This window comes from Apus apus, chromosome 19 (assembly GCF_020740795.1).
Source record: "Apus apus isolate bApuApu2 chromosome 19, bApuApu2.pri.cur, whole genome shotgun sequence".
NCBI lineage: Eukaryota > Metazoa > Chordata > Aves > Apodiformes > Apodidae > Apus > Apus apus.
Genome location: NC_067300.1, coordinates 2,557,864 through 2,572,207, shown reverse-complemented (window position 1 = coordinate 2,572,207; position 14,344 = coordinate 2,557,864). Strand labels below are relative to the sequence as shown.

The window sequence follows — 14,344 nt, the reverse complement described above, 5'->3', positions numbered from 1 at the left end:
CCTGAGCACGGGATCTGCTCCTATCTGATGCCTTTTCAAGCCAGGAAAAAAACCACCACTGTGATCTGGTGTTCTACAAAGAATATGCCACAGGAGATCTCCAGCTTAACTCCTACTTAAGGACCAACAGCTGTGGCTGAAATTGGAAAAAAAAACAAACCCATCTCATCTAGATTTAAAAGTCCTCCCAGCAACCAAAACTCTACCACAGCCCAACCCTGACGTAGACCAGCAGCAAATGAAATAACATATACAATCAACATATGGGTTGTTACAGCTAACGTGGGAGGTTATGATTAAAACTAGCACAGCTGTGGAAGGAAAATTAACAGCACTTTCACAGCAGAAGGTCTAGGATCCCCAAAAGTCCCCTCATTTGGAGAGGAAAACCACAAGCAAGGCTCTATAAAATGAACCCCTTAATAAGAGCTCAGCAAACTGCCTATCCTGGGCAGGAGCCTTGATCTCCTCCTTTGAAAGACCCACCAGAAACAGTTTGTGCTCCAAGGAAGTTTAGTTTCCTGAAGTCTTGCTCAAACAATCCTGTGCCTTTCTCTCCTCCCAAACCAGTGCAAAACCTCACAGTTATTAGCAGACAACAGGAAGAAATTGTGCAGTTGTTCTTTTGGCTTGTGGTAGGGAGCTCAGGGCTTGGTTGCCCAGATTTGCTCTGAGGCCTCAAGACAGAGACCCCAACTTCGTTGGGGTCACTCCACACAGCCAGGAATGCAGGTCCCTACCCCAACCACCTTGCCCTGGAAGAAAGACAGACCCTGCAATCAGCTGATTGTCCCTGAATTCCTGCAACCCCCTTGACAGCCCCTCCACACAGCAGGGTAATGCCAGCTGGATTCAAACCTCGCCTAGGGAATCCAGAGGGAAAATACCACAGTGGCACCCAGGAGCTGGCTGGCCAGAGACACTTGCCAAGTGATGTAGGAGAACCAGGCCACCCAGCTTCCAAACTTCTCTTAAAGTCATTCAAGGTCTCCATACAGAGTCTGTAGCCACTGGTTTTCTCTCTTTCTCCTTCTTTCTCTGCAGCTCAGTTTAATTCTGCACCTCATGTCCTCTAGGCACTGGCCAGGGTGAGGAAGACAGCTTGGCACAAGGGGGACCAGCTCCTCCATCTTCTCTCCCTTCTCCATCCCACATCTTTCCATTTGCCAGCCTCAAATAGAAAACAACTAAAACAACTCCAGCAAGAGGGGGGAAAAGGAGAAATAAAAGAGCCCAGGAGTTGTTTAAAATCTGCTCATGCCAAAACTCGCTGCCAGATCCAACTTCCCAACTCCTCAGCATCACTAACAACCTTTTAACAGATCTCATTACAGAACATCTCCTCAGCCCTGGGACGCCACTGCTTGCCAAAACAAAGAGCAGCATTTCCTCAGGCAGCACCCAGCTGTTTCATTGATCCATTCAAACATCTCAGCAAAGTATTAATAATGCAACCCTGGCAAACTAAAGGTTTTGCTCCCGCGCCGCAGGGAACAAACGCTCCCCAGCAGAACCACTCGTCATAGAATGAATCCTTTTCTCTCTGAAAACCCAAGGTATGTTCTCACATTCCATCTTGAGGATACACACAAGTTACTATGACAAGTTAATAGCACAGAGACCCAGAAATGCCCCAAACACACCAGGTCTGGGTACCACATAGAATGGTTTAGGTTGGGAAGGAACCTTAAAGATCATCTAGATCCAACCCCCCTGCATGGGCAGGGACACCTCCCACCAGCCCAGGTTGCTCCAAGCCCCATCCAACCTGCCCTTCAACACTGCCAGGGATGGGGCAGCCACAGCTTCCCTGGGCAACCTGGGCCAGGCTCTCACCACCCTCCTAGTGTTATACACACAGAATATCCCAATAAATTTTCCTCACCCTGCAACTCTGGTTTTCTTGCTCGGGGTTACTTTGAATCTCTCTCTTGATTTGCACCTTCCAGGGACAAGCTGTGTTGTCCCTCCCCAGCTCTCACACTGCATTTTTTTGTGGGTGGGATCTGCTCCAAGCAAGCTCATCACTTCCTGCATTTCACAGAATCACAGAATGTTCAGGTTGGAAGGGACCTCTGGAGATCATCTAGTCCAACCCCCCTGCCAGAGGAGGTTCACCTAAAGCAGGATTGTTTCTCTGATACAATCAGAGATTCTGCTGAAGCTGCAGAGGCACAAACACCAGCACTCACATGGGGAGGGGATGGATAAACATGAGACAGAGCAAGCCCTCAGATTAACAGCACTTCTGCAGAACATCCTGTCTGGCAGGTTCAAAAAAAAGATTAATAGAAAGGGTGAAAGAAAGAAGCTGGTGGAACATAATCTGCTGCCTGGCTGCAGTTTGTCTTGCAAAGAGCCCTCAGCTCGGAGCCATTGCTGGAAGAGCAAAGGCACGTGTCTGTCTGCCCAGCATCCCTTCCTCAGGGATGGGAGCCTGGGAAAGAGCAGCCAGTGCTGGGCCACAACCCTGCTGGGGTCACCATCACCCCATCCCACTGGTGGGAATCACCCATCAGGAGATAAGCTTGATACAGTTTTCACTGGCCCAGGTTACCCAGGGAAGCTGTGGCTGCCCCATCCCTGGCAGTGTTGAAGGGCAGGTTGGATGGGGCTTGGAGCAGCCTGGGCTGGTGGGAGGTGTCCCTGCCCATGCAGGGGGGTTGGATCTAGATGATCTTGAAGGTCCCTTCCAACTCAGACCATTCTATGATATGACTCTACAACACACACACACACAGGGAGCCCCTGCACCAGCTTCCCATAGGAAGGACACTCCATACCTGCTCAGGCTGCAGCACCTCCCCAGCCAGCTGCTCCCAGGTGCTCTCCAACCCGGGGTGCCGAGCAGCACTCCTCACCCAAAAATAAACCAAGCAGGCATACTAGACTAGCTTTCCCCCATTAAAACCACCCAGAGGAGCTGGGGTGAAAAACCCCAACCCCTCCTCTCTCCATTTTTATTGCCAGCTCCAAACAACCAGGCTGGCTGTGATGAGAATCAGCTGCACCCTCCTCCCCAGCTGCCTGCAGGAGGGATCAGCCCTGCAGCTCTCATGGATGAGCTGGGGGCTCTGAAGGGCTTTAATTGTCTCTGCAGGAGAATACCTACCCTCTTCTTCTATTTCTCCAAGTCCCAGTGGAAATATTTTACGTTTTATCTAAAGGGAGCAACTTAGAATACACCCACCTTCTGCTGGTGGGGAAGAAACCCTCTGCATAATGCTGGTTGTGAGGGCAGGCAGCTGCCACTAAGTGTGGGGTTTGGCTGTGTGTGTGTTTGGTTTGTTGTTTTATTTTTCCTCTAAGAAAATAGAGGCTTCTATTTGAGTGATTTTAAAAGACCAAAAGCAATGGGAAAAAAATACATATATATTTGACCTTCATTTGCACTCTGGTGAAAGCAACAACAAAAAATCAGCTTTTTGCCCTCAGCTGGATCCGTTTGACCTGTGCCCAACCCCTATAATTTCCCAGCAGCAGGTTCAGGAGGGGGTGGACTCTGCACACCTGCCATCTGGAGCCATTAAACACCAGTTGCTGCTGCAGTGAGTCCACCCCAGAGCTCTGGAGTGACCATAAATGCAGATTGTGGGGCTCCTTAGAGCAGGAAAAAAGGCCACGTGCAAAGATTCACCCCATCCTGGGGAAAAAAACACACGTGTTACCTTCCCAAGGTGGTGCCAGATGCTGAGAGAGTGCCAGGAGGTTTGGCCATTCCTCTCCATGCATTGCCCCTGCTGGTGGCCAGCACCAAATCTGCTCCTTGCCACCCTGCTCTGATTCTGCTGAAGCTGCAGAGGCACAAACACCAGCACTCACATGGGGAGGGGCTGGATAAACATGAGACAGAGCAAGCCCTCAGATTAACAGCACTTCTGCAGAACATCCTGTCTGGCAGGTTAAAAAAAAAGATTAATAAAAAGGGTGAAAGAAAGAAGCTGGTGGAACATAATCTGCTGCCTGGCTGCAGTTTGTCTTGCAAAGAGCCCTCAGCTTGGAGCCATTGCTGGAAGAGCAAAGGCACATGTCTGTCTGCCCAGCATCCCTTCCTCAGGGATGGGAGCCTGGGAAAGAGCAGCCAGTGCCTGTGGACAAGTGGTTCTGTAAGGAAAGGAACACATGCCAAGATGCCACTGGCAGCCCCAGATGCCTGCACCCATCCTCCTCCAGGTGCTCATCCTTGCAGCTCCCTCTTCCAGCTCCCTCTTCCAGCTCTGCTCCCTGGCCCAGCAAAACTGGCCAGGGAAATATGTGCAGCACCTTATGCAAGTGGCTGCTGGAAAAGTTCCAAGCTCACCCTTGGGAGCAGCTGGGGCTGGTGAAGGCTCAGCCCTCCCCAGCCTGGCACAAGCTGCCAGTGCTCAACAAACTCCAGCAAACATGAGAAATCCCAGTCAGGGAAGACACCAGCATCCTCACCCTTGCCTTGATGCCTACTGAAACCCCTCTGCCCCATCCACCTTGGCTCAGAGCAGAGAAAATATGCTGGTAAAAAATAGAAATAAATAGACTTTTTAAAATACTCAGGCTGACAGATTTTTTGGGGAAAAAAAAAGAAGGAATTCTGATTATTTCCCCCCCCCCCCCAACCCGCCCAAGTGAAACAATTTGAATGAGGTCTGTGGAAATGGACCATCATGTTTCATGTGGAGGGAGCTCAGCACTGACCCCATCACCTCGTGGGGCTGAATTTGTTGCCAGGATGAATGGACTGACTCTTGCCCCTGCTCACCTGGAGCAGGGAGGGAGAAGGAGAGCAGGGCAGGGCAGCCCCTGGGGGGGATGTACAGTGACTGCCTCCAGTTGGAAGCAGTTGCACTGGGGTAGAACTGGCCTGCCAGGGAAATACTCTCTTTTCTTCCTGGAAAAGCTACAGATTTTTCCTCAAGGACAATTTTATGGAGAAAAATCCAAGCATCTCAACTGCAAAAAAAGTGCATTTTTGTGTTGCAAACACACCAGAAAGATGGGGAGGGGGAAGTTCCCAGGTACCTGTGATGTCTGGGGCCAGATTCCCTTCCCAACACATCTCAGTTTTCTGCCAATTTGTTTACTAATCGTTCCTGTATTTCAAATTATGAACGAATTTATGAAGAACTTGACTGTGTAAAAAACAAACCAACCTGACAGAGCAGTGATACCCCTGGAGGGCAAGCTGCCATGGGGATGCTGGGAACACTCCAGGTGGGTTATTTTTTAGATATAGCCCAGTGTGAGCATCTTTCCAGTTTTCAGGTACATCCCACATCCCAAAGGGCATCATGCCTCTAGAAAATTCCAGCTGCCTCGCTCTGCCTGGGTTGCTGCAAAGCTGGACTCTCTGCACCCTTCCTGTCTTAAAAAAAAAAAAAAGAGGCAGGGCTTGGGTAAACCTGGAAAGAAAACCATCAGTGTCTGGAAAGGGACAATCACTTTTTGCTCCTCCTCGTGGATGCTGAGAGGAACCTGGAGGAGAAGCACCCAAGGATGAAGCAATGGTCAGAGAAGGGCATTCGTGCTAATGCCACGAGACTTCTGAGAAAGTCTTACTTTCTGGATGTTATTCACAGGCTCAGCTATTCAGGAAAGCTCCAGCAGCTCCAGCAAGCTGGTGTGCTCCACCTGCTGAGTTCCAGCAGGACGGCTGGAGCTTTCCCCAAGTCCCATTCTGGGAGCCATGGGAGTCAGGCAGAAACTCCTCTTCTGCTCTAAAGAGAGGATTAATGAACCTGTCTCCTCTGGAAATGAGCACAGATGTGTGTATCTGCCTCTTGATGCTCAAGGGATGTGACCTGAGGTGGCCTTTCACCCCACAGGAATTGCACTGCCAGGAGGGGTGGGGGGAGCTCGGCACAGTTCCATGTGGGTAATTAGTGCTGCACTAATTAGGAGATGCACTGTTAAGGTTGACGTGCCCTAAACAGAAGTTTATTTTTGTCACTGTGTTGCTCTCCTTGGAGTTCTTGGAGTGGGAAAGGCAGGGAAGGAGGGGGTTTATGTCTTAGAGAGGGCTTTTTTTTTTTTTTGCTTAATTGATGGCCAGGAGAGAGCAAAGCTTCTCAGCCCACTGCTCCATCACAGGGGCTGCAGGGTGAATTAAGCCTTTGCACAATGAAGGGACTATGGGGACAAGAAGTCCCTTTGCCACCAGCTGGAAATCAGGAGGCACATCCCTCTGACCAGGTTGCTCAAAAGACCAAGTTGCTCAAATAGGGGATTTTAGGGAAGGAAGCTCCGTTCGGCCAGTCCCTTGTAGAGAGGGTGAAGATTTTATAACTGGGCCCAATCTGGAAGGATTTCTCATGGGGATGGTGCCAAACTTCAAGTCCTCAACTTCCAGGAATACAAATACATGCTGAACACAGGGACCCTGGGAGCTGCCTAACAGTTTTGGTGGAAATTTTTCAAATACTTCACCACGAGACAGATTTTTCAAGACTTTTCAAGCCAAACAGCTCAAGTTCGGCACAATTCAACCCCTCAGCAAAAAGCATCATCTTGGCAGCTGTCTGGGTACAGCAGCCCCAGGAGTGGTCCCAGGTCTGTGCATGAACACCACCCCCCCCAATGTCCCTGCACCCCAGTGTCCCCATCCCTCACGGCTTTGCCATTAGCACCCTTGTGTCTCCCATCACCTCGGGAGGGAGGTGGTGCTGGGTGGGATGGCAGCATTTAGGGGGAGCAGTGTGAAAACCTCCAGCACGTGCCACATCCTGACATGCAGTGCCATGTCCCAGGGCAGTACCTTCTCCTCCAGACACCTCAGAGGAAACTGGGGCCACCTCCAGGCTGGGGTTCCCAAAGCCCCCCCCAGCAACCAGGCACCCAGCTGCACTGAGGTCAGTGCAAGGGGAGGATACAACCAAGCAGCTAAAAATTCTCAAGAGCAAGGAAAAGCAGCAAAGGTTCCTGCCTCTACCCACCTCTTCCCAATTCCCAGACAAAGGAAGCAGAGGATTTTAGGGTGGAAAAGGTCTGCATTCATCTTTTCATCCCCTCTCTGGCCTCTTGTGCAAAAACCTCAGCTCAGAGGAGTGCACAAAGAACCTCTGAGAGAAAAGCTGCGTTACCAAAAATGTACTGGTGGGCTCTGCCTGGGGGTCTCTCACCTTCTGCAAGCCCTGAAGTCTCAATCCTCAATTCTCTGCCTTCACAGGGGCAAACAGCCACAGGGAAAGGCTGCACAGATGCTCTCTGTGACAGGGACAGGGCAGTGACTCCTGTGTTTATGCCTCTTTAAATGCACAATTGAGGCTTTTGCGAGGGGGCAAAAAACCCACAAAGTAACCCATATATATTGCCCAGTTGAGGACTCCAGACCAACCTACATGCACTGGAGGGTCAAATGAAGAGGTTGTGAAGAGTCCAAATCTGGTATTTCTGAATTTTTAAGCAGTTTGACTTGAAACTAGCTAAGATCACCATCATTTTGTCAGCTTTACATACCCACACCTGCATGTGATCTGCATCATATGAAACACATGCCACCCTGCACACACAAACAGAACTAACACGTGGCAATTTATGGCTGATTTTGCATATTTACAGTAGGTTAAATGTTTAGTTCATGAAGGCCACATACAAATCCTAATTTCAAGCACATGATAGCAAGAGAGACACCAGATGAGGTGCCTCGCTGCCCTGTGCTCTATCTCAGAGTTCCAGACCTCCAGGAGGATGATTTCCTGAAAGACCACTTTCACCCACCCTCTAGCAAGAAATACCATCTGCAGGAGCCAAGCGTTGCATTTTCAGATGCATTCCTTAATGAAGCAGATTTTAATTGGGCGACTCTCAGCTTTAATTAATGGCAAATTGGTCGTGCACATTCATTTTTGGGTCACGTTCCCAGGCGGAGTTTTCCTGGGTTTCTTTGGGGAGTTTTGTGGGGCTGTAGTTATGGTTATTGCATTTCATGGGGAAAAATAACCCAGCTCCCAGGAGCTCTGGAGCCACTGGGCTCCCACAACACCAGGGAGATTTCCCACTTTCACCTCTTTCTTAAGCAGAGCACCCCCTGACTGGTGGGGTGAGCTCGGCAAAGCCCTGGAGAGATCCGTGTTGTCCCCACTGGTGCCAGCACATCTGGGCACAAAGGACACAGAGGAGGGGTAACCAGGGCTCATGCAGCCCCACAGCACCTCAAATTCCGAAAAAACTCTTCCAGTGCCACCTTTCCCCCCACCTCACAGACCCATGGCACTGTGAGGGGTCTTGCTCAGAGATCATGAGAGCTCAAACCATGAAAAAACAAGGTGCAACTTCAATAATCCAGCCTTGGCAGGAGGTACCTGGGGCTTTGCCTCCCCTGCACGACACAGCTGTGCAGCAGCAGTGAGCTCAGGGAGATCAGGTCCCACCCACTGCCTTGTAATGCTCCCCCAAAAAATCAATCCCTGTTCCCCATATGCTGGAATCATTTCCCACCCATTTCTGGCACCCTCAGACCTCCTGAGAACATCAGCCAGAATCCTTTTGGAAACAGCTACAAACATAACAAGCATCCACAGCCCAGTTTCCCTCCCAGATGGCTTCACCTCCTGCTTTTACAACTCAAAGCCCTAGCTGGGGCTCCTGAGTGTAGAAACTGGTCTCTGCCAGCCATGAGCCATGCAAACCACTCTTCCAACCTGGCACAAGGGATGGTGCCACCTCTGTGACAGCAACACTGCAAAGATACCACCTGCTTGGTACCCCCAAGCTGAGCAGAGAAGCAGGATGCATCAAGAAATCACCCAGTTCTGACTGAGCTGGAGTGAGGAAAGAAGTTAGGGATCCTAATTTCCTAATGAATCCACTTAAGAAATGGATCCTAATTTTTTTCCAAGGTGAAGATGCCACGAATGCCAAACACCAAGCCCCACAGAGCAGGAGCAACACATACCCTCACAAAGATCCCAGCAGTTCCAGACACCAAGTTCTGGCTGGAGTAATTAGCTGCTCTCCTCTGGCACTTGCTTCCTGCTTCAATTATTCCCCACTTGACTCAGGCTCAGCCTGCAAAGCCCCTGGCCAGTGGCAGGAGTGCCACGAGTCACTGGCTGCAAAGTTGAGCCCAGCTCCAAGGCCAGGAAGGGCACCCAAGCCCCCAGCTGGCTGCTCCTCACTCCCCAGCTCTCTCATTGAGGGTTATTTCCTGCAGCTGTGCTCCACAGGCCTTCCAGTGACCAGGACAGCACCATCAGTAAGGACTGACCAAAGAACAAGAACCTCAGCCCCCCAAAACCTGCCTTTTTTTCATGCCAAAACCTGAGAAACTCACACATTCAGGGCTCAGGCCCCATTCACCAGGTTGATGTCGTGACCTTCACCAGCTTGGGCAGCAGTGACAAAAGGACAACCCAGCTGGATGATGTTCAGTGAAATCCTCAGGGCTGCCCCATGAGCCACAGAAAATAAAAAACATATAATGAGCATGAAGCTTCCTAGTCCTGCTGCAGCCAGCTGGCACCTCCAGCTCTTCCCTTCCCTGCTGTGCCCGGGGAAACACGGGGATGCAGAGACCCCTCCCTGCCCTCTACCTTCCTGCCCACACAGCCCTGTACCCTCACTGGAGTTATCACCTCCCAGGTCCCTCAGTTTGATCCCAAACCTCCCTACACCTTATCCCCACTTGGATTTTACTCCAGCCCCTGCAATGCAATTCCCAGCTCTGCTTCCCAGGCTGTGAACTGCATCACTCCAGCCTTGTTCCCCAGCCGAGTTTCACGTGGAGTTAAGCTCTGCTGAGATAAATCAGTGGTTTCCCTCCCAGGACCACGTTCCCACCAAGGTGGCTGTAAAGAAGACTCTGGCACATCCAAACACACACGGTTTTGGGCAGGAGCATGAGGTCACCACCCTGATGGGGACACACAGGAGTTAGCACAATGCAAATGCAGCAAGAGATGTCTCAGAAGCAGCCGGTGCCTCCTTCCAAAGAAACATCTTTTCTTATTATAGTCACTTAGTAAAGTTCCTCACCACCCCCCCCAGGGCCCATCACTTCCCAGTGCAAAGTCCCAGCCTGAGGCACCAAACTTCGGAAGCGGCTTGTTTGGGGTTTTCCAGGGACAAACCAGCCTTGTGTCCCACCGTCTGCAGGGTGAGGGGTCTGGAGCCCGCTGGGTCCATCCCGGGGGGCAGCCCGCCGGGGGCTCCTGGGGAGCGCAGGACTCAGCCGTCCCAAAAGTTTCCTGAAAAGCTTCAGGACGGTGACCCTGGGGAAAGGCGAGGGACAGGAGCGGTGCTGCCGCCCCCGGGGACAGCAGCAGAGCTCCAGCCCTGGCACCCCCAGCCCGTTCTGCTCCGTCGCAGAAGCCCCCGGCGCGTCCCGGCTCTGCTCCTGCAGGACCCGGGACACCGAGCCCGGCTGCAGGGGTGGCCCTGCCACCCAGACCCTGAGACAGCCCCCATTCCGAAGAGAGACCTTCCCTGCCACCCCCCAGCCCCGCAAGGCCCCCGCAGCCCGCGGGGATGCTCTCGGCCGAGCCGAGAAGCTTTTCTAGCTCCGAAGTCACGGAGGCTGCCCCGCAGCTGGGATGCCGGGACATCGCGGGGGACCCCGCAGCCCCCCGACCTCGGGAACCTCCACCACATCCCCGCAGAGACCCGGAGGACCTGGGGGGGCGGACCGGGGCCTCCCTCCCTGCCCCGGCGGACCCGCAGCAGCAGCTCGGGGCTCACACAGCGCATCCCGGATGGGGGGGACGGGGGAGGGGTGACCCCCGACAGCATGAATGAGGAGCAGAGGGGGGGGGTTAATGAGACCTCCGCTTCTCCCCGGGTCCCTCGGTCCCCCCCACCGCCCCACCGCTGTGCCTCCCTTACCTGGCTGCAGCCCGGAGCCCGGCTCGGGGGGCTCCAGCCCCGACGGGCAGAAGGGCAGGGAGCAGAGCAGCGCTAACGCCAGCGCCCCGCAGCGCATCCCGCCGCACATCCCGCCCCGCATCCCTCCCCGGCCCCGCCGCAGGGGCAGGCACGGCCCCGCCACCCCCATCCCCGCCCCGCTCCGCCCCGGCCCGCCCGGCGCTGGGGGCACCCCCGCACCCCGGGACACACACACACACACACACACACACACACACACACACACTCCGCCCCCCCCCCATCCCGCCCCTTCCCTCACACACCTCTGCGGGAAGGGGGGGGGAGACAACGTCCTGCGGACCCAGCGTGGCAGGGGTTAATGTTCCCCTCACCCACCTGCACCCCCCAAAATCAGACCCGCTTCCAACGGCCCGGGCCCCATCCCCGTGTGCAGAGCTGCACGGCTGACACGGACACACACGCGCGTGTCACACTGCACGGGTGAGTGACACACACCCCCCCGCCCCATCATGGACTGGTTTGGCCTCCATAGGTAATGGAAACACCCCCCCTCCCCCCCCCGCTCCCCAAATACAAGCTGCTGCCAGTGTTTTTCGGGGTGCTTTGCTCCCAAAGCTGGACCCCAGCTGGCTGCCTCCCCCTGGAGGGACCTGACCCTGCTCCCGCAGGGTGATGGGAACACACCAGCCTCCTGTGGGGCATTTTGGAGTGGGTGAGGGACCCCAAACCTCCCTTGAAAGCTGTACTCGTCCTCCGGGTTTAACCCTTGCTCTCCTTACCCAGAGCCTGGGCCGGTTCACGCCCTTCTTGGTACGACAGGGGTTAAACCTCACCTCGCCCAGGTCCTGCCCTGTTCTCACACCACTCCTGGGCCACAGCAGCACCCAGCAGAAGGTATTTGCAGATGGACACCCCAAAAGTGAGTTCCCCCTGTCACCATCCCTCGTCTGCACAGCAGACCCTGCTTGGTGCTGCACTCTGAGCTAACATCACTAGTGGCACTGACTGTGCCACGGCGGCCACGCTGGGTGACACTCACAGAAGCCCTTTGGGGGTTTTGGCTTAGGCCCACCGAGGAGGCAGGCTCACTCCCAGCCCCTGTGAGTATTTTATCTGCAGCAAACACCCAGAGACCTCCCCAAAATCTGGGAACCTCCAGCCAGAGGCAGCCAGACTTGCCTGCCTCCAGCCGGATGTCCCATCAGAGCGCAGGAGATCAGCACCCGGTGGTGTCACCTGGATCTCATTTTGCTCACAACACTGCACCACTGCAGTGGGACATCACACTTCTTTAAGCTCCTCTCTTTCAGTCCCCATTGCTGCTTGATGTGGACCCAGTGGGGAGCAAATCGTGCTGCTCTCACCCCTCTGCCCACCCCGTCCCTTCCCCGCCACGCGCCGACTCCGCTGGTCAAGGAGAGGAAGCTCAGATACACTCAAGAGTCATTTGCTTTGCAGTGTAGAGGACTTTATTTGTCAAGAGCTCGTGACATGGGTTTGGCTTCCTTTTCTCAGCTCCTGCTGAATCCCATTGATCTCCAGGGCTGTGACCTTCTGTCCCAGCAGCAGATCTTCCTCCTGTCACCTCTTGTGGCTCTGTCCTGCAGCCGCTCTCTGCCACGGGACATGTAACCACCTTGCAGTGCAGCCAAGCTGCCCTCTGCTCCATTCACATCCCACTGTTCCACTGCAGGAGGAGGCTTTTTAGGTGGATCACCTGCAGAACCAGCTTTTAAATGCTTTCCACTTCACGAGGAGGAAAAAAAACCCCACCCTTGTAACAGGCATGCCCTCATTCTGCCACAGTCCTGTTGGCTCAGCTCAGCATCATCTTTTTAAACATGCCATCACTTTGCTGAATCCAGTAACACAACCACATCCACTCCCCTTCCTCAGCCTCCTGTGAGAAAATGGGGTTTCACACCCCTGTGGGTACTTCAGACTTTTGTGCAGGAGTAGCTGGACAAGGACCAAGCCACCTCCTCCTCCTCCTCTGTTTGTTCCGTGCTGGGCAGAGAAAAAGGCTGCCAGAAACAGAGAAATAATAAAAACAAATACAGACAAAGCCAGTGATGGGATATTCTGTTTCAGAGCAATGACATAAAGCGAAGATGAGGCTAAAATGAAAAAAAAAACCCACAACAGAAAACAAACCCTGGTGTTACTGATACAGTTTTCTTTGAATGAACACAGCTCTGGCTGCCTCTCTGGGCACAGGGGCCCTGTCCTGGTGTTTCCATCAGCTCTCTCAGGAGTACCTTTCCTCAAACCTGCCTTCCCAAACAGCCTCAGCAGCTCCTTCAAGCTGACTCACCCACCACAGGGCTTCACCCCCCCCAGATATTTGCACAGCCCTATCAGAGCCACCCTTCTCCATCACCGTGCTCAGCGCCTCACAGCTATCACCATAAACCAGTCCCCATCCTTTCATCAGTTTTGTTATTGCTCCTTTTCTTTGAATTCCCTCCAAAGAACCAACACATCCACTAGTGAGATACCAAATTCCCAGGGGTACCTCACTAGCACCCCACTAGGAGCCTATGGATATATAAAAAGAAGAAATAGTGCACACATCAGTGATTTAAACCACCTAGACATGAAGGAGGCAGAGTAAGAGACTCAGGAGACCACATCCTCCCTTCTGCACCCACTTACTGAGTGACCGTGGGCAATTTAGTCCCTTTGAAGTGTCTCAGTTTCTTTTTTTTTTCTATCAAATGAAGGTACAAACCCAACCTCTTTTCCAAAATATTCTGGAATGTGAAGAGGGCCAGTTGATAAGTCGAGGCTCGTTACTATGATCAGGCACTTGCTGAAAATGGTGCTTTCCACAGCCCTGAAAATAGCAGGAGATGTGCTTAGGGCTGGTGAAGAGGGATGAATTCCACTAGGATGAATAATTCACCACCTTGGAGGGAATGCAAGAGTCTATGGGCACCATCTACAAATGTGGCTGGAATGGACAATCAGCTGAATGACACTGGGTTTTCCTGCTTTGAGGAATATAAAAGGCTAAATGACCTGCAATGCTCTGACTCAGGTGTGGCCAGTGTCTCACCCTGAGTTTTCTGCATCCTAAGAAAAATATTTCAGGGAATGACCCTCAAAGAGTGGCCAGGGAGATGACTCAGCCTTTTCTCACTTTTTCTTTCCCTAAGAAATAGGAAAAGCCTGAAAATGCCTTCCCCTGGTGGTAAACTGAGGCATGGGGGTTAATGCTAAAGGGAGCCCCACACTCAACATTTGTGCACATCAGCAAGAGAAACAACCCCCTGTTACAAACCTGACAGGAATCAATCACTGATGGGATTTTTGGTAACCCTCAAGCTACATGATGCAATTTTGCTGCCTATTGGACTCCAGGAGCTGTAATCTCCACACTGGATCCACAGTGCAAAGGCAAAGGTGCCAACAGTTCCCTACTCAGCCCAAGCATGGAATCATGGAAACACAGATTGGTTTGGGTTGGAAGGGACTTTAAGTATTATCTAGTCCCCCTGCCATGGGCAGGGACACCTCCCACCAGCCCAGGCTGCTCCAAACCCCATCCAAC

At 52.8% G+C, this 14,344-nt stretch overlaps 1 protein-coding gene across 1 annotated transcript in view; it reads right to left on the bottom strand.

Annotated features, from left to right (window-relative positions):
• Nucleotides 1–10,888, bottom strand: part of LOC127392701 (collagen alpha-1(I) chain-like) — an 84,202-nt gene extending 73,314 nt beyond the window's left edge. The window contains exon 1 of the mRNA XM_051636936.1: nucleotides 10,792–10,888. Coding sequence (XP_051492896.1) covers nucleotides 10,792–10,888 — 97 coding nt within the window. The remainder of the gene's footprint in view (nucleotides 1–10,791) is intronic.
• Between the last annotated feature and the right edge of the window lie 3,456 nt (nucleotides 10,889–14,344).